The sequence below is a fragment of the Pelophylax lessonae genome, assembly GCF_965119305.1.
Source record: "Pelophylax lessonae genome assembly, chromosome: 1".
Lineage (NCBI taxonomy): Eukaryota > Metazoa > Chordata > Amphibia > Anura > Ranidae > Pelophylax > Pelophylax lessonae.
In genome coordinates, this window is record NC_138768.1 from 712,809,560 (window position 1) to 712,830,377 (window position 20,818).

Here is a 20,818-nt window from a genome sequence, read left to right on the forward strand (position 1 = left end):
TAATCAATATTGGAATTCATATACAAACGTTTGTGTTTTATTCTCAAGAAATACCAATGCTTGCAGTTATCAGTGTATAGCATAAAGTCAAACCTTGATCATTTCTAGGAATAGCACAAATGTATATTGCAATGTTGAACCCAAATAGGCTGAAACACATGAACACAGAAAAATAGATTGGAATATTTTTATTAAAGGAGAAGTGTGGTAAATTTAAAAAAAAAATCTATACAGGCGGTCACAGGCAGAATACTATTGCTGTTGGGCGGATTTGGCTGTGTTGCAGGGCGGATTCCGTCGCTCAAGTCTCACACATGCGCAGAGAGAGTGAGGCAGAATCTGACAATTAGATTCTCCCTCCGCGCTTTGCAGATTGTTGGATAATGCCTCTGATGATCTGCGCATTGCGCAGTTTTGATGTCACGCCAGCTGATTAATAGACCAGCTGAAGTGACGTTACATACTGTGCATGCGCAGATCGTCAGAGGCATTATCTGAGGGTATGCATTATTAGACAGAACACCGGCATTAATGTTTGTGAGTACACTCCTGTAACCCAGAACAGAGGTATAACCAAACCAAAAAAAAAAAAGCTCTGGCCATGATTCTCTTTTAACAGAACTTTCACTTAATTTTTTTAGGTTATGCAATATTGAGGAAAAGGTTTCCATATAATTCTCTTACTTTAATGTTACAAGCTTGTTTAGCTGACTGCACTTCCCCATGAAGCGTGAATCCACAAAAACACTTTTATTGTTAAAATCAAATAAACTTGCTCACATTTTGAATGCTTTCACAAGTGCATAAGGAAAATACAAGCCATCTGCGATTCCGATTGGCAAAGCCAAAAAAGTCAACATGCACGTTACTGTGTCCTGGCCCTATCCCTATGCATTTCAGGAGAAGTTTACATCCTTAGGGGATCAGGAGAATGCTGTTCATCAAACATTTACATAGTATAAAAGAAGGGGTGGAATGATCATTAATGAGTAAGACAAAACCAGGATGACTGGGCACAGAGTTTTAAAACCTCAATGCACCCACAGAACAATGCCATCTTGTGGTGATAAAAGCTGAATGCAGCCCTGGCTATATTTATTTATTTCAAGTATTTATATAGCGCCATCAATTTAGGCAGCTCTTTTTATATATATCATACATTCACATCAGTTCCTGCCCTCAAGGAGTTTACAATCTACGGCCCCTAACTCACATTTATACTGTTGCCAATTTGAACAGGAGCCAATTATCCTGCAAGCATGTCTTTGGAGTGTGGGAGGAAACCCACACAGGCACAGGGAGAACTTACAAACTCTTTGCAGGTACTGCAAAATTATACATAAAAAATTTTACATATCAAAATTGGAACTAAAAATGTACTAAAAATATATATATGACCCAGACAGCCATATATAGCAGATCTTCACCTTAAAAAGGAAGTTTCACTGATTCTACTCAGCCTCACCCCTCACCTCCCCCCCTTTCACTTTTGGTGCTTTTTAGGGGGAACAGGTACCTAATTCTGGGCGATTCCAGCGGAAATTTCCCAGTCCCCCCCCCCCCCATCCCGTCTCCAACCTCCTGGGACACATCACATGTCCCAGGAGACTGCAGGACTATTTACATATTGCAGCCAAGCTTGCTCATGTGCAGTGGCCAGCCAGTTGTCAAGTCGCAAGGAGTCACAGCTGGCTTCCCACAGTAAATTTGGCCACTCTGGGGAGGACAGGACAGGGCCACCAGATCCCTGGACTGGTAAGTGTCTCTTTATTAAAAGTCTGTAGCTACAGTATTTAACTCTAGTATGTGTGTGTACTGTATGCATGTGAGGTAGGTGCCTTAGATTGCAAGCTCCTTGAGGGCAGGGACTACTGTGAATGTATGATGTGTAAAGTTCTGGGTAAATGATTAGCACTATATAAATACATAAAACAAAAAAAATAAATAAATAAAGTTTACAGTGAATCAGCCCTAAACAAAGTCACATTGCCAGATCTGCGTGTATTGCATGCATAGCAAAGACATCAGAACATCAAACTGTTCCATTCAGTGCAGTGTTCCTGTCCATGGTGCTGAATGAATCAAGCAGATCTGTATAACAGAAAGGTATCAACCATGTAATCTTTTGACACACAGAAACATACATAAAGTACACATACATATATATATACACACTGCATGGAAAGAGAGCGAAAAGCAGACTTTAGCATTCAGCAAGCATTGACTACTTCACATGTAAGAAAATCAGATACCCTTGAAAAAGATGTGTTCAATTTCTGTGTCCTCAGAAGAACTACATAGAAGAGCCTTGATTCAAAGAACTGGAATCTTGATCTCTAGACAAGTGCAAAGCTTGGAAAAAATGCTGACAACTTCCTAAAGATCTAAAAAATACATTTAACTAGTAGCTCAGAGTCCTTGAACATATAAGAGATACTGCATATAAAATTGTTTATTGACCTAATCTTGACAATCGGTCTCTATACTGTATAGCCATTTGGCAAACAAGGTTTAGTACATAGCCATATAATGGATACATAGGTTCAATTTCAACTCTGTGTGTAATGGTAAATTCTGATTTTCCAGAAAAAATGTACACACTGCAAGAAAAAGTATTTTGCATAAATTAAAAATGATTATAAATGTTTTCTTTTTTCCTAAGGCTGATGGTACTAGCCATGTTTAGGTCTAAATGGCAATATAACTTCTAGGTGAATGGTATATACAGCCCTTGGTGTTGCTCCATTGAAAGCTCTTGTGTAAACCTTGGATACTGAGTGCTGTTATTAATGAAAGACAGGCAAGAAGTGTCAGCAGTGAAATAGCTTAGGGATGGTGCCATGACCCTTTGTATATTATGTTAATTAGTCATTTCACAAATGGTTTGTTAGGGATGTGGTATGGTGACGCAAATGAGATAAACATCTGTAACCTGGTTGATGTCCCAGGTAGGAGATGAGCAAAATGATTAATGCTTTAGGTAAATTAGGGAAGCAGGCAGGAATATGGAAACGAAACTTGTTGCCAATAATTGCAAAATAATGCATCTGGGACAAAAATATATTCAAAGGAAGAATAGATGATTAATGACACTTTATTGCCATCAGCCACAGAGACCCCTGAAATCATTATTTCAGATTATTAGAGGGAGGCATGCCATGTAACTGAGCAGTTGTGAAGCCAGCAGGGTGTTAGGTTTAGATTGGAAGGAACAGAAAGAGATATATAGCAATGTTACTTTTTAGCACACTGATATACGCTAACTAATAGTAATGATTATAAAATTGTGGCATTGTATTCTTGCTCGGAGCCTATAATGGCTTACAAGACATTTTGCACATTTTGAAACATTTACTGTTAAAGGAACATATTTTCTGCATAATATTAAAATGTAGCTATTTTATGAAATTAAGAAATAATCACACTGTTAGTGCTACAGGATATTTTGAGAGGCTTTATTCATTGGTTCAGAATTAAATTTGCACACAGCTGGTATGCATGTAGGTGTCAGAAATACTTTAAATTGGGTAATAAGAGCATATTAGATAGTACTGCAATAATTAAAAAAACAGTGGCCGATTTTGGGGCTTAATGGGGCTCAAGCTGTCTTCTATTACCTTTCTGATCTGGAGATTCTCTGGTATCCTTAACCATGTCTGAGATGCATTCTAGGTACTGCCTCATCAAGAAACTTCCCTGGTATGATGGTAATACATTTTTATTTGTGATGACACTCAACACTAGTCACTGTATTTAAATTCAGTACCTGCAAAAATTCCATCATGGAAGTTGTCATTAGAACACTCTACTCCAAAGATGTCATCAAAAGCAAGGAATTGCCTTCCTAACACAAAAAGAGCTGAGTACTGTCCGCCATACTTATTTGTGCTAACATCCAAATGTTCAGGACAAGCTTTGGGGTGTACCCACCTCTTCAAGGTCCTAGCAGTATTAATGCAGTTTATTGTTAAATGTTAAAAAAAAAAAAAAGTCTTCTGTAACATTCTGCTGAAACGTTGTGTTTTAGGCCTGTTACACACATTCATTGATTTTTTTTTTGTTCAACCCACCAGGCTGAACTAAAAAAAAGGGAGATGCTGCTGTACTAACTAAGGGATGTTAGTGCAGTTATATCTCCCACTGTGCCTTTGTGTTCTGTCAGGGGGATTCCTCCCTGACAGAATACACTATAATCAGTGTTCGCAACCATTTGCTTCAACAAAAACTGGTCCTTAGACAGGCTTCAGAAGGACAGCTGTACACATGGCCTGAAGGAACCAGCTGATATTGGGACAGTGTGTACCCAGCTTTAGTACTGCTTAAACATTAAGGAAGGGGGAACTCCCCAAAAGCTTGACCTGAAAATGTGGATGTTAGTGCAAATAAGAAAAGTATCACAGTGCAAGTGCACTAATACAGCTACAGTCACCTTATTACTTTAAAACAATAAATCTATTTATCTATTCAGTTTATTGAGCAGTACCATACCTGGAGGGTACCACACAAAACTGAATAGCTGCCATAGACAGCTATAGCTAAGCAAGGGGATGGCACAATAAAGCCCTGTCTGGGACTGCCCCATTGCACTTGATATGGGCTTGATCACCTCTATGTTTAAGCCCATACTGGGGTAATGTTAGATATGGGCAGTGATGTGATCTGATGTATGTGAATTTTTGCTTTCTTATTGTGTTCATAGAGCATGATTGGGCTTCCTTTCACCATCACTCAAAGTTCTAGAGACAAGGAAATGTAATTCAAGCCTTCCAGCAGTGACGTCCCTCTATATGTCTATAGTCATTATAGCTGTCATTATTCTGTCTGGAGATTGAACTGGAGAGCCCCATAGGCAAAGTCTTTCACAGTATTTTCTGCCCAGAGAGGGCCTTCTGACCGAGTTATAAAAGATGGTTCCCCCATGGTGAATTTTAATTTCTTTCTCCGGAGCCTAATTTAACATGCACCATGATCTACAGGGTCAATAGGTGACTATAGAGAAACAGTCGCCTCCTAGTTGATTCTTTGGTTACACAGTACTTGCTATAACTCTTTTTTGTATTGCTTTATCTTTTAAATATAACAAAATGTCATGATCTTAGCGCAAAGTGTCCTGAAACGGGTTCATTGTATATACAGAATAATAAAATGAATGAACTTTCTAGGGTAACTTCAGAATAATAATGATTTTTGTTTTTCTTTACAGGCATTTTCTATTCAAAACAGGAACAGGGACAACCCCACTGTTCAGCACTGCTACACCCGGATACACAATGGCATCTGGCACTGTCTATACTCCACCCACAAGACCGCTCCCTCGAAACACCTTATCAAGAAGTGCTTTTAAGTTCAAAAAGTCCTCAAAGTACTGTAGTTGGAAATGTACCGCACTCTGTGCCGTAGGGGTCTCTGTACTACTGGCAATACTTCTCTCCTATTTCATAGGTAAGTAATTACATTTTCACCATTCTTCATTTTTTATGATTATTAGAATAAGCATAGCAGAACATCTTGTCAGATTTGTCAGCTAATATAGGTGACATTGCTCTTTTTAATCTTTGTCTAAAAAGACAAAATGATTTATACGCTTGGATTGGTGTTATTTTAAAAATCAAGTTAATATTTAATTTGAAGTTAATTAACAAGGACGGAGTCTACCATTTATTGCATCTCGGCTGCTGTAGCTACAGAGAGAAATGAGTGTTTTAATTCAGCACTAATTCAGGGCGATTCTTATCTAAAGGCTTATTTTATTATTGTTTGCTAATAGCTCTGTATGGACTGGAAAGTTAAACAAAGTCTTTGTTTTATAATAGATTTCTGCAGCAAAATCCAGTGTAGTTCAGTGTAGCCATAGTTTTACAGTATTATTTTTACAGATATCTAAATGTTTGACCTTAGAATCTTTGTGGGCCGCACTATGAATACATATGGGCCAGGAAAACAATGTAGAAGGCAAATAGTGTGCAAAAGCAAAACTCCATTACAACCAATCATATGTAGGGTTACTGTAATTAGGTTAGGGAAAAGTGGTTTGTCTTTGGATGCTATGGATCACGACACTTAAAAATACAAAATTAACCAAAACAATATTCAAATGCCTAAAATCTTTCCTTAACGAACAACGTATTGCTAGTGGTCAATATTAGAGTCTGTGATTTTGCATGCAGTGCTTCTTCATTATAACCAAGCAAAAAAACTTTTGAAACAAAGTGCCTCTTCGTTCATATACAGACAAGGTGCTGTTGTGCCAAACACTTCCACCAAGGCACCTTTAAGTGCAGTGCACACTCACCTGCAAATATGTGCAATAAGATGTCAGAGTCCTCCATCTGAAGGACTAATCAGCTTTGCATGAACACCTTTCCTTATGTCAGTGGACCAGCTCCCTGATTATGTAAGATAGAAAAGGAAATCCCATAGTGCAGCAATCCTTAAAACATTTTATGTATAAAAAGTTATCCAGTATACTCACATTTTTGGAGGTATATACAGGCATTAAAAGAAGTAGTATTGGCTGTCTTGATTCAATCTAGCATGACGGACCCCCGCTTGTATTGCATTCAGACAGCTGAGTCGGACGTTAAAAGTGCCTTGGTGAAAGTCATTGGCACAACAGTACCTTGTCTGTATATGAAAATAGAGGCACTTTGTTACAAAAGTTTTTTGTTTGGTTATAATGAAGAAGCACTGAATGCAAAATTACGGACTCTAATACTGACCACTATCAACACATTGTTCGTTAAGGAAAGATTTTAGGCATTTGATTATTGATTTGGTTAATTTTGTATTTTTAAGTGTATCTATGTTTATAACGAACACAAATGAATAGTGCACCACTATCCATTCACATACTACTGATTATTTCAAGTTTTTTGAGTACTTGAACACGGTGGGAGCAGCAATTCACATCACATAATTATCAATGTTGTTGTTATACCACAGCAGCGCGCCTTTTTCATTTATTCACTATGGATCGTGACACATTGCTGTTTGGCTAATAAATGATCCTTCTAGTATACATGTTCATACACACTGAACATGAAGAGCAAGTAGTTGTCACAATTGCCAGCACTCCATAGGATTTAATGCATAAGTAAGCTTTTGTTGCTAAGCCTGTACACTCTCCCTCCAAGCTCTCATGGGTCTGGCTTTTTCAAATCCTATAAATGTGCTAAGTTGTGTCATTACTATCATGGATGACCAAGCACAGAGGGAAAGTTAGGGGTCTGTATAGTAATGTAAGTGACAAGTGGAGCTACAGCTAAGAAGCAGTGGAAGTAGCCCAAATAGAGTCTGTCACACAAGTTGCTAGTAGTGTTGCAAAGGATAGTCCTATTTTTTAGCTAGGGGCATGGGTATTTATATGACTGCTCCAATTACCACCTGAACCAGGGTGAAGTAAAGACTATTTATAGAATCATCAGTAAGGAGCACACAAGGATACCCTAAAAACCATTCACTGAGTAAATTACAACCCCAAAATTTGGCTGCAAATATACAGAAGATGGCCAAAAACATGGAAGATGGTTTGTGGTTGAAAGATAAAAAGAAAATATAAATCTTTAAATAGCGTTTAATTTAATAAAAGGCTTATAAACAGTTAATAGTCCTGCAGAATATCATGCCAATGTGGGCTGCATATAAGCTTATGTTGTCTCCCCGTGTACTGTGAATATCATTTGGTGGCAGATGTACCACTCTCACAACATGGCTTTAAGTATCCAAGCTCCTGATAAGGATGGTAGATTCCAGTATGCTCTAGATCAATGTCCCTGGAGTGGAAGGGTACTGCTATCAGTTCTAGGTTCCAGCCACAAACCTGTGTCACTGAAAGTGGAGACAATGTAGGCTTAAATGTAGCCCACATTAGTATGATGTCGTGCAGGACTATTAACTGCTTTTAACCGCTTCCGGCCCGCGCTATAGCCAAAGTACGGCTGCAGCGCAGACTCGAATTTCCGGGAGGCCGTCTTTAAACGGCCTCCCAGTAACAGGCTTCCCGCGAGCGCACATTGGGGAAAATCTGTGTTGGCCGTGTCCCTTGGACACAGCCAATCACAGATCGTGGTAAATGGCCAATCACAGCGGCCATTTACCACGTGATCAGACCGTGCAAAGAGAGATGTAAACATATGAGATCATCTCTCATCGCCAGTTCTCTTCCTCACACAGAGACTGCAGTGTGAGGAAGAGGAGAGCCCGAACACCGGTAAGGGAATACAAAGGAATGTAATCAGGGCACTGATCACCAGTGCCCTGATTACAGAAGTGGGGAATAAAATGCCACAACTGCCCACAGTGCCCGCCATCAGTGCCCCCCTTAGTGCCCACAGTCAGTGCCCATAGTGCTGCCAGTCAGTGCCCATCAGTGCCTGCTCATCTAGGCACTGATGGGCACTGACTAGCAGCACTATGGGCACTGAGTGTGGGCACTGATGGTGCTGCCCATCAGTGCTGACCAGTGCCACCCGTCAGTATCCATCAGTGCCACCCATCAGTGTCATCCATCAGTGCCCATCAGTGCCGCCTCTCAGTGCCCATCAGTGCCGCCTCTCAGTGACCATCAGTGTCGCCTCTCAGTTCTCAGCAGTGCCACCTCTCAGTGCCCAGCAGTGCCACCTATAAGTGCGCATCAGTGCCGTCTATCAGTGCTCATCAGTGCCGCCTATCAGTGCTCATCAGTGCGGCATATTAGTACCTCCTCTTCAGTGCCACCTAATCAGTGCCCATAAGTGCCACCTCATCAGTGCCCATAAGTGCCACCTCATCAGTGCCCATCAGTGCAGCCTATCAGTGCCCATCAGTGCCTCCTCATCAGCGCACATCAGTGAAGGAGAAAAATGTATTTATTTTCAAAATGTACTCACAGAAAATAAGAAAAACTTTTTTTTTCAAAATTTTCTGTATTTTTTCTTTTTTTTTTGTAAGAAATAAAAAACCCAGAGGTGATTAAATACCACCAAAAGAAAGCTCTATTTGTGTGAAAAAAATGATAAAAATTTTACAGTGTAGCATGACCGCGCAATTGTCATTCAAAGCGTGACAGCGCTGAAAGCTGAAAATTGGCCTGGGCAGGAAGGGGGTATAAATGCCCAGTAGGCAAGTGGTTAAACCTCTTATTCAATAGAAGATATTAAAGGATTTACATTTATCATCTTATCCTTCAACCACAAACCATCTTCCTGACACTTTGCAACCATATTTTGGGGTCCATTTTTACTAATTGAACTGTGTTTTAGGGTGTTCTTGTACTAATGATTTTTGCTTAGAAGCACTGTCCACACATTGGGTGAGTCTGGCAGTGTGAATTATGGATTTTCTGCTTGCAAGAGGTAAGGGGAACTTGGAGGGATGGGGGCAGTTTCACCAACAAAAGTGAACCTACACTTTATAGAGCAGCTTAAGCAGTGCTCTGTCTGAAAGCCAGATTGTATGTAAAAAAGATGACCTAAAATAGGGTTTTAATACCAAGTAACAGCTGTTTGTTACAATTTACCATTTTGCATTCACAATACAGTAACAATATCCATTTGCCCATACACTTGTTGATTAAGTCAGAAAAATTTTAAGCAATAGCAAATTTTGTCAACTGTGAAATTACTTATTTTAGTCACATATTTACTAAAAAGCTGTTCAAGCAAGTGAATTTCACAGATTTTACTACATTTATGGTACAAACACCTGAAAAGCTTTAGTGGGTGTTTTACACTTGAATAATTAATTCCAACTTTGTTAATGAATGCCTTTGATGGACTTTCAGGCATGCAGCTTTGCAGTGGTATGGTCAGTAGGGGACCTCCAAAGTGCAGAAGTATATTTCCCAATCACATCTAATTTTTATCCACACCAATGTTTTAGCCGAATTGTTTGGTAAGAATGAATGTTACTCTTTTGTAAGAATAAATGTTACTTTCTCTAGAGAAGCAGTGCTATCTTCCCCCCGAAGAATATGCACACCATCTTTATTGCTATGAAGTGTGTGTAGATGACAGGATTTACCCTATACGTATACTCTCTCCTTATGATGGCAATCCTTCATATATACCATTTATTTTTTTTAATGTATTTTGATGAAGGATTGATTCTGTGGAACAAGACTGCTGAGACAAAAGCTAAACTATTTTTCTCCAGAGCTGTCTTCATGAAACAGCTTGAAGCCATCTTTAACCATTACTGGTTGCTTCTCTGCTCAAACAATAAAGCTTGTTTTTTCAGAGAACACCATTTTAGGCAAAGGTCAGCTTTTTTTGGCCAGATTATGTCCTCCCTGCACAATGAAAAACATGTATTAAATCAGCACGATAAACAGGTCTATCTCAACAGGGGTTTTATGTTATTTTTTTACTTTGTCTTCTTGACAGCACGCACTGTTGCAGCACACAGTTTATACAATATACCTCATTTTTTCTTATTTTTGGTTTACTGGCACTGTTTTTCTTCTTTTGTTTTTTTGTGGCCTGTTTTAAAAGTGATTTTATCAATCTGTGTAGTTTTAATTCTAACTTAGTAGACCCATATCCTGACCTCACAGATTTTTCTAGACAACCACAAGTTCATGAATTCGGTAATAAATTAATAGCCTTTGTTAAAACATTCTAGTGCAAACAAAATGCCACGCTATAAACAATCATTTCCACGCTATGGGGAAAAAATTATATATATATATATATTAAAATATATATATATTAAAAATGGCTGCTGCCTACCCCTAAAATATAGACTGTGAGGTCAATATTAAAAATGTATAAAATGGTGAGGTAATTGGCGCTGCCTAAAAGATGTGTAGAAATTCAGGTAAAATCAATAGCTTATGTACAGAGAAACATTTCATATATATAAATTCATACAAATATAAAGTGCAATATGTAAAACAGTGTATCCACAAAAATATATATATATATATATATATATGTATTCTGTAAAAGTATAAAGTGCAATAGTGCAAAAACCAGTGCGCACACCACCAAAACTGTATATATCTACTACATGTATATATATACATATATATACAAAAGTGATGTATTTGGCCTGTAAACTCTGGCCAGTGAGCCCTCGATTATCCAAATAAAAAAGTGGTTTGGTCTTCCAACTAAATAAATTACTGAGTAATTATATCGTAAAAGAGACTAAGAACATGCGATTGGTGTTGTGAAGTCCAAAATGAATTCTATAAGTGCAGTGTGATATATATAATCCAAGAAATAATTGTAAATAAATAATAGTAAAGTGCTATTAGTGCAAGTGATTCAGATGAAAATTGTCAATCCTAGAATCCATGCTAATAAAGAGTGAAAAAATATAATTTATATATAATTAGTCTGTAGCAGTGCTCAAAAAACTCAATCGATCAGATAAATAGAAAATGTCCAAAAAAAGTCCATAGAAAGGTGAGCTGTGGCAGTAATTAGCTCCGTGGGTGATTTTCGTGGTGCTCCAAATATTTTTAAGTGCCGGGTGTGGAGACAGTGATCCCTTTTTTCCCAATCTCTCCCGCACTCACCAGAAAATATCACCCCTACAGGGGTAACCAGCATGTAAGACACAGATCCACTGTCCGGTCCCAAGATGTTCTTATAAGCTGATCCCTCTGGTAAAGCAATCCTGGAGCCGTGTATATCGTATATATCATATACCAAATGTACTCATAGGGCATATGTCCAGGGTTCCATAGAGAGAAAGAGAGCCTTATATAGTGATGTATCGTTTAAAAGTGTAACACTCCACTCCACACACAATTACCTCACCATTTTATACAAAATGCCACGCTACATCAAAGGATTATATATCAAGTAGATAAATACATTTACAAGTGGTATAAAAATATATATATTTTTTTTATTAAATAACAAACATGTTATACTTACCTGCTCAGTGGTTTTGCACAAAGCAGCTATGATCCTCCTCTTTTTGGGTCCCCTGTCGATGCTCCTGGCTCCTCCTCCTCGAGCAGTGCCTGCAGAGAAAGCTTTATGCCCTGGGGGCACCGCTGCATCCATAAGACACATAGAGCCATGGCTCAGCCACTGTCTCCTCATTGGCTTACTGGCTGGGATTGACATCAGTGGAAGCCAATGGGCTCCTGCTGTTGTCTCAGCCAATGAGGAGGGAGAGTTCTAGGACAGCTGAGGCTATTGTGAACTTCCCTGGATTGTGGGGAGCTCAGGTAAGGATTGGAGGGGGGGGGGGGGTTCAAGGTGCTGCACACAGAAGGTTTTTTACCTTTGTGCATAGAATGCACAAAGGTAAAAAAACGTCAACCTTTACAACCACTTTAAGTCCCAATATATATAGGAGTGAAAAAATGTCAATTGGTACTATCTGGGATAAAACTAAAAAAAAAAATGTTTTATAAATTGTTCATATGTGGATCAGTGTCTCACAATTAAAAAAAAAAAAATCCTCATTCACGTTTCTTTTTTGGAGAAGCAGAAGCACACTGACTTTCCCAGTGAATGTCTGTGCAACAGCAGGGGAGAGGGGTTGCCAGGAAAAGTCTGATCATTGGAGGAGAGCAGGCTGAGTTCCCAGCATAGCTAGAGAACTGACCACGGCGTGTTCTTCTGCTTAGAGTGGTCTGTTTGTAATAGGAAAACCAGGGGACTAGCAGGAATACCAGGGATTTCACACAAAGGAAGCAATACAAAAAGAACAGATTACTTTCTCATACAAGTACATACGGTATTACAGCAGGCACATATCAGGAATATGAAGTACTGAGGGAAAAAACACTTTAATGATTTATTTATATATTTTATATACAGTACAATCCTTTGATGCAGCACAGCATTGTTTTTACACTAGATATATTATGTGGAGGTTGGACATCTTTGATGCTGCAGCTTGATTGTGTGTGGTTGATTTTGATTGTTGATTTTAGTTTCTAATACAATTTTATATTTTTGTGGGGTGAGCACGAAAATGTTTTTCATTTACCTAATCATTAGCTTCAAGCTCAATATTTTTTTTTGCAATCTGTGTCCCATTGGGGAGAATATTTTCACTTGCTGTCCCATAGCCAAAACAGGCAGTGACAAGTAACAAGCCATTTGCTATGGGGGCACTCGGGCAGGCTCGCTCCCATGCCGCTCTCTTGTGAACAGACATTGTTTATTCACACACAGAGCGTGACTTGGCCCCCACCCTCCACTCTTCTCTAATTTGCACACTGGCTGTGATTGATAGCAGCCAATAGCTCCCACTGCTGTGTGAGCCAATAAGAAGGCAGAGACCTGGGAAATCTGCTGCTCTTATGCATAACAATGGATAGAGATGGGGCTCAGGTAATAGGGGGGGCTTGGGAGGGGCTGCACCCAGAAGGTTGTTACCCCAATGCCTTTATGGCAGAATGCTTCTGCCTTTAGAACCACTTTAACTAATTAATATTTGTATCTAAACTATATACAGTAGCACAGCAACTCTTAAAATGAGCTTATTTGTACACATGTAGGTGATTTAAATATAGTACCCATATGTGTATAATTGTTCCAAGGCCAGGGTAAATGTGCTTTTTTGTTTTTTAACTTGCATTTGTTGCATTCTGTGAGTGTATTACTGTTGTTTGTAGACTAACTCTATATATTTATCAAAAACTTTGCAAGTTACTTTAAATTTAGTAAATGGTAACTTTGCGGATATTTTAAAAATGTACCCTTTTCTTTGCATTTCTAAGGATACATAACTACCCCAGTGATTTTTAAATTCTGTTTATTTATAGATGGAGAAAAAGCCTGTTCTATTATTTCATAAAGTACCAAACTGCCAAGCACCAGCGCATTCTGTGTATTTACCAACTTTCTGCATAGTTCCTAACGACTGAGCCATTCACATTAACTATTAAAATATAATCGCTTTTCCCTATCTCTAGCTATCATTTACTGTAATTTAATACTGTATGTTTGTATATAGAAATATTTTGTACTTACTGAAATTGAACCCTATTTTATGCTAAGTGCAAAGCATAACAAAATACTTACAATGCTTTAATGCGGTGCAGCATTAATATTTAATTGACAATGCAAATGGCTGTTGTGTCAGGCTTGGCGATAACAAAATATTTAATAAGATGCTAAAGAAGTGGAAGCAAGGAAATAAAATGTAACTCTTTCATAACTGGATCATACAACATTTTATTAAAGAATATAGGACATCTTTACATTTGCATGTGAAACTCTTCTCCTTAGCAGCATCCCTATAACAGTGCAGAAAGCGGTGGTGCGCAATTACCCCTTCAGAATGACCTTTGGTGGCTTGGAATGGCCAAATACTAATTGTTTTCAAGTTGGCCACCATGGTCCCATGTATATGTGACCATGATGGCCAACTTGAAAACAATTAGTATACAGTGTGTAGTGGAGATGTCTTTTATGGGCTCATATGCTTTCAAATTCTGTGTTGTTAGCACTTTTATCATTTACATATTGTGTTGTCTCTTAATGTGATGCATGCCAAAACAATATACTTTTTCACATCTGTACAGATGTCGTATCTGTATATATTTGATACAAGAAAAAAAAAACATCCTGTTTTTGTTTCAGGTAGTACAGTTTTAAATATGACTATAAGCAAGTTAAACCTTGCAACCAATATTTAAAGCGCACCTGCAATAAACTGGCATATACGCCACATGCTATAGGAAGTTCATCTAAGGCCCCTTTCACACATACGGTCCATTCAGTTCATCAGTTCAGTCACGTCAAAATGTATCCGTTTTTTCATCCGTTTCTTCATCTGTTTTTCATCCGTCTTTTTTACATCCACTACCAATGCAAAAATGGATGAAAAACGGACCGTTTGTCCGTTTACATCCGTTTTTCGTCCAATCCGTTTTTTTGACGGATGAAAAATAGGGCATTCATCTGTTCCAAAAAATGGACATTGACGGAAGCGGATGAAAACGGATGTTAACGGATGATCATCAGTTGTCATCCGTTTTTACATAGAGATGCATTGATGTCCGTTTTTCATCTGTCAGCGAATGGATGAAAAACGGACAAACGGACCGTATGTGTGAAAGGGGCCTTAGTGTCTGCAGGTAATTTCAGTTTCGTTTCAACTCTCCACTTTCACACCTGCTGTCCATTTGTCCGTTTTTCATCCATCCGTTGATGGATGAAAAATGGACATCAATGCATCTCTATGGAAAAACGGATGTAAATGAATAATCATCCATTTACATCAGTTTGCATCCGCCACCATCCGTTATTTAAACTAATCAAAGCTCTATTTTTCTTCCGTAAAAAAAAAACAGATCGGACGAAAAACGGATGTAAACTGACAAAGGGTCAGATTTTCATCCGTTTTTACATTGGCAGTGGATGTAAAAATAACTGATGAAAAACTGATGAATAACTGATAAACACTGATGAAAAACTGATAAATATTTCATCCATTTTGACGTGATTGAACTGATGAAATGAATGGTCCCCATGTGTGAAAGGGGCCTAATGCAAATATTAACTTCAACTAGAAGGTTTGAGCTTTGTCCCACACCATCTGCTCCCCTCCCTACACCCTATTATTGGCCCATCACTGTGATTGGCAGCTTCTTTAAACAGTAATGAGGTTTGGGAGGTAAGGTGGGTGGCCAGATTGGCAGGTAAGGTGGGAGGTAAGCTGAAGTCAGTATTTGCAAAACAAGATGATCCAGGTTTGGGACTCTGAGGAACCATACAATTAAGTTAAAATGACCTTAAGGTTCATGAAGCTGCCTGCTATTGCATTGGATTTCCAGTTTAAGGTTTTGTTTTTTAGCAGTCTAAGATGCGACTGTTTTTTTTATAAATATAAAATTATACACACTCTAAATGTAAAATTACACACTTGGTATAAAAGTATCCTCTAATACAGTACAATATTGGGGTTACAGTGCTAGTCAGAACTACAGAGAATTGGTGGTACTAGTTTTAGATTATTGCAAAATGAGTAGTGTGTCCAATCAGTTTGAAAACAAATGGTATTCTGGGGTATATCACTGGAGGGGTTACCAGTAGGGGGAAGGAGGCCCTAATTCCACTATATAGATCTTTACTTAGACCTCTTTTTAGAATGCTGTGTTCAGTTCTGGAACCGTTGCTTACAAATAAATATTGATGAGGAAGATCTGAGATCAGCAACAAATATGATGCAAGGTCGGAGGAATAAAGCAGGAGAGACTGAGGAATGTACTCTATACAGCCTCGAGGGAACATGATTAAAACCTTTACATGCAGAGTGTGAATTAGGTTCAGGAGGGCTGTTTTTTTTTAAACTAAGCTCCGCTCAAGAACAAGGGGACATGACCTCAATCTAGCAGGAGGAAAGTATAAAGGAACCATATAAAATATAATTTTGCAGAAATAGTAGTTGTTTCTTGGAACAGAGTTCCAGAATAGGCAGTTAGAGTCTGTTCACACCACATGCGTTGGTACTCCCTTGAGCGGCAATTCCAGCGCAGTCCAACTGCATGACAAGGCTAGGTGCCTTGTCTCTCTATTTGCCTGGTTCACACCTCTGTGTTGAGGTGGTGTGCGGATGATGGGTGATGAAATAAGTAAGGCCGGCTACTGAACTTTATGCGATGTCTGTGTGACCTCTCAGTAAAGTTAAAGGAAACCCAAGTGCAGAGTTTGGTGCATCATCCCTGCACTGATGTAGGCCAGACCGCATCGCAACGTACACCACCAGCTGATGCCAATGAGCTCCTAGTCAGTCAAGAGTAAGTGAATTTAAACCTAAAAGTTGCTTCTCTCACAGGAAAACTCATTTGCAAGTATGTTAGGGTATACCTAGTGTGGAAGAATTATGAGGACTGTAACTGTTGCCTTTCTTCTGAAAATGCTAGTTGCCTGGCTAGGTTTGGCATCACTCTTTTTGAGTCGGATACTGTAAGTAAAAATGAGTGGTGTCAGAATGTTTTATCTCTATACTGTTACTTGCAGGTCAGTTTCCTCAGATAATAAGAAGAGTTAAACAGTGTAGCAGAGTACACGATTCTCTCATTTTAAGATATGTTATGTGTACTGTGAGACTCGCATCAAGTGTAGAGCGTTTAAAGGACACCGACACTCGCCTTTTCTTTCTTTTAAGGGCTTTCCTCGCCCATGTTTAATAAAAGAAAGTTCATCAAGCAGAAGAAATAACAGGATTTCCCTTGCAGGGGTTTCAGCATTTCAGTCCTAAGCAAAATAAATGATTATTCAGCTTGAACTTGCAGCCCTCCTGGCTTGTACTTGCTACACTGCTGCTCTGGCCTCAAACTCCAGGCCCTTGTCTGTCTCCCACAGACTTCACTCACCCAACAGGGTGCACACGGATACAGTGCCTTGCGAAAGTATTCGCCCCCCTTGAACTTTGCGACCTTTTGCCACATTTCAGGCTTCAAACATAAAGATATAAAACTGTAATTTTTTTTTTTTTTTTAAGAATCAACAAGCGGGACACAATCATGAAGTGGAACGAAATTTATTGGATATTTCAAACTATTTAACAAATAAAAAACTTAAAAATTGGGCGTGCAAAATTATTCAGCCCCCTTAGGTTAATACTTTGTAGTGCCACCTTTTGCTGCGATTACAGCTGTAAGTCGCTTGGGGTACGTCTCTATCAGTTTTGCACATCGAGAGACTGAAGTTTTTTCCCATTCCTCCTTGCAAAACAGCTCGAGCTCAGAGAGGTTGGATGGAGAGTGTTTGTGAACAGCAGTTTTCAGTTCTTTCCACAGATTCTTGATTGGATTCAGGTCTGGACTTTGACTTTTCTAACACCTGGATATGTTTATTTGTGAACCATTCCATTGTAGATTTTGCTTTATGTTTTGGATCATTGTCTTGTTGGAAGACAAATCTCTGTCCCAGTCTCAGGTCTTTTGCAGACTCCATCAGGTTTTCTTCCAGAATGGTCCTGTATTTGGCTCCATCCATCTTCCCATCAATTTTAACCATCTTCCCTGTCCCTGCTGAAGAAAAGCAGGCCCAAACCATGATGCTGCCACCACCATGTTTGACAGTGGGGATGGTGTGTTCAGGGTGATGAGCTGTGTTGCTTTTACGCCAAACATAACATTTTGCATTGTTGCCAAAAAGTTTGATTTTGGTTTCATCTGACCAGAGCACCTTCTTCCACACGTTTGCTGTGTCTCCCAGGTGGCTTGTGGCAAACTTTAAACTACACTTTTTATGGATATCTTTAAGAAATGGCTTTCTTCTTGCCACTCTTCCATAAAGGCCAGATTTGTGCAGTATACGACTGATTGTTGTCCTATGGACAGAGTCTCCCACCTCAGCTGTAGATCTCTGCAGTTCATCCAGAGTGATCATGGGCCTCTTGGCTGCATCTCTGATCAGTCTTCTCCTTGTATGAGCTGAAAGTTTAGAGGGACAGCCAGGTCTTCGTAGATTTGTAGTGGTCTGATACTCCTTCCATTTCAATATTATCGCTTGCACAGTGCTCCTTGGGATGTTTAAAGCTTGGGAAATCTTTTTGTATCCAAATCTGGCTTTAAACTTCTCCACAACAGTATCTCGGACCTGCCTGGTGTGTTCTTTGTTCTTCATGATGCTCTCTGCGCTTTAAACGGACCTCTGAGACTATCACAGTGCAGGTGCATTTATACGGAGACTTGATTACACACAGGTGGATTCTATTTAGCATCATTAGTCATTTAGGTCAACATTGGATCATTCAGAGATCCTCACTGAACTTCTGGAGAGAGTTTGCTGCACTGAAAGTAAAGGGGCTGAATAATTCTGTCATCCGCCTGCTCATCGGGGATCGGCAGATCGATCCCCGCTGAGCAGAGAACGGTCCGCAACGGAATGCGGACCGTGTGAAAGGAGCCTTAATCAAAACCAGGCGTAGATTACTAACACACACAGTGACCCAGGGTCGCCCTCCTACGGTACTTTAAAAATTATATTGCCCCATTGCTGTATAAGCTTTGGCCCAGTGGATTATCATTATTACCTATTAATTTAAAAAAAACTGCCATTCAGTGTTAATATGTGTTAATGTATCAATAACCGCTAACATTCGTTTTTATAAAAGAAAGACAGACGTGCTTTAATGATGACACATAGATGTGCTGAAATTAGTGAATGGTAATGTTTTTATCCCTAAATAAGCATACAGAACAAGATCCAATTGTATTTTAATACTAAGTTCCTAATATTTCGTGTTTATGGCATTTACATATCTTTGGTACACCAATTTTATAGAGGCCAGGATTGCAAATGTCACAGTTTTATTTTTATAATATATTATTTTTCCCTTTTTAAAGTTAAACTCCAAGTTTTTTTACTCTTAATAAAACATCACCTTTAGCTTAGCTACAAACATTGCAAAGATTTTAGAAAACTTTACTGTAGATTTTAACCTGTTCTGAATCTGAAGTACTGTAAGACTTTCCAAGTCCTTTCTCAAAGTGACTGCTAACAAGAAAGGCCTGCCTTCATTATCACCACCTCCACAGTCCTATTGTTGTAATACAGAAAGGAGCATTTCATGATGTGCACAAGAGTTGGCAAAAGCTTTCTTATTAGGTAGTGGTGAGACACGGTGATTTCACCAGCACCTTAGTGCTGCCAAAGCTAGGGTCTATATTAAGATTTTTTATTTTTTATCTAATGGTTTATTTTTTTATTTTAGTTTTTATGACTTTTTTTTTGTATTTCTTTTTTTTTTTTTTTTTTTTTTTTTGTGGGGGGATTGGATCTTCAGGATAAGTAGACCTTTTATTTGCATAAAAAGTCTGCTTTAAAGAGAATCTGTCATTTCAATATTTATATGAATGGGCAGCCTCAGTGGGGGAGACTTGCTAAAACTGGCACCTTTAGAATCTGGTGCAACTCTGCATAGTAACCATTTCACTTCTAACTATAGCTTGTTCAAACCTAGAGTCTGGTTAGTTACTATGGACGGTTGCATTAGATTCTGAGTGCAGCAGCTTTAGTACATCTCCCCCAGTGTGTGTGTCCCACAGGCCACAGACTAGTTTGGGAAAACTAGTGCTTCACTGACCTATAAATAATATGTAGTGGGAAGTATTAAAGTAATATTAAAGGCAAAAAAAAAATAACAAACATGTCATACTTACCTGCTCTGTGCAGAGGTTTTGCACAGATCAGCCCCGATCCTACTATTCTCAGGTCCCCCACAAGCGCTACTGGCCCCTTCCTCTTGTTGAATGCCCCTAGAGCAAGCATCTTGCAATGGGGGCACGCAAACAGGCGCGCTCCCAAGCTTCTGCTTTGTGTGTCAATTCAGACACGGAGCTGCAGCTCGACCTGCCCCCCCCTCTCCTCTTTGCTCACTGGCTGTGATTGACAGCAGCGGGAGTCAATGGTTCCTACTGCTGTTTCAGCCAATGAGAAAGGAGAGTCCCTGGAGAGCCACTGCTCTTGTGCACATCTCTGGATCGAGAGGGAGCTCAGGTAAGTAATAGAGGGCTGGGGGGGGGGGGTCTGCTGCACACAGGGGGTTTTTTACCTTCATGCATAGAATGCGTGACGGTAAAAAATCTTCAGCCTTTAGAACTACTTTTAGGGTCCATGTACACGGGACGCTGGAAATGGCCGTTTAGGAGCAGTTGATAGTTTTTTTCAGAAGCCCCTGAACCCATCTACATGTTATCTTATCTGTCCATGTACACCAGGTCGTTTACAGTCATTTGCAGGCAGTTGCGTTCAGGGACTTTTTTTTAGAACGCAATTATTTGCGTTCGAACGTGTGTTTCCCGGCGTTTCAAATGCACAAACGCGTCTGAACGCGATGACCCGCGTTTAGCGTTCGCGTTTTTCTATTTTAAAGGGGAATCATTTTTTGACCTCTAGGAACGGTTCTAAAT

The 20,818-nt window shown here is 39.2% G+C and overlaps 1 protein-coding gene across 25 annotated transcripts in view; it reads left to right on the forward strand.

Moving 5' to 3' along the window:
• Nucleotides 1-20,818, forward strand: part of TENM3 (teneurin transmembrane protein 3) — a 1,577,510-nt gene that overhangs the window by 1,268,985 nt on the left and 287,707 nt on the right. For all 25 annotated transcript variants that reach the window (XM_082244015.1, XM_082244035.1, XM_082244033.1 and 22 more), the window contains one exon: nucleotides 5,204-5,442. In XM_082244015.1, coding sequence (XP_082100141.1) covers nucleotides 5,204-5,442 — 239 coding nt within the window. The remainder of the gene's footprint in view (nucleotides 1-5,203; nucleotides 5,443-20,818) is intronic.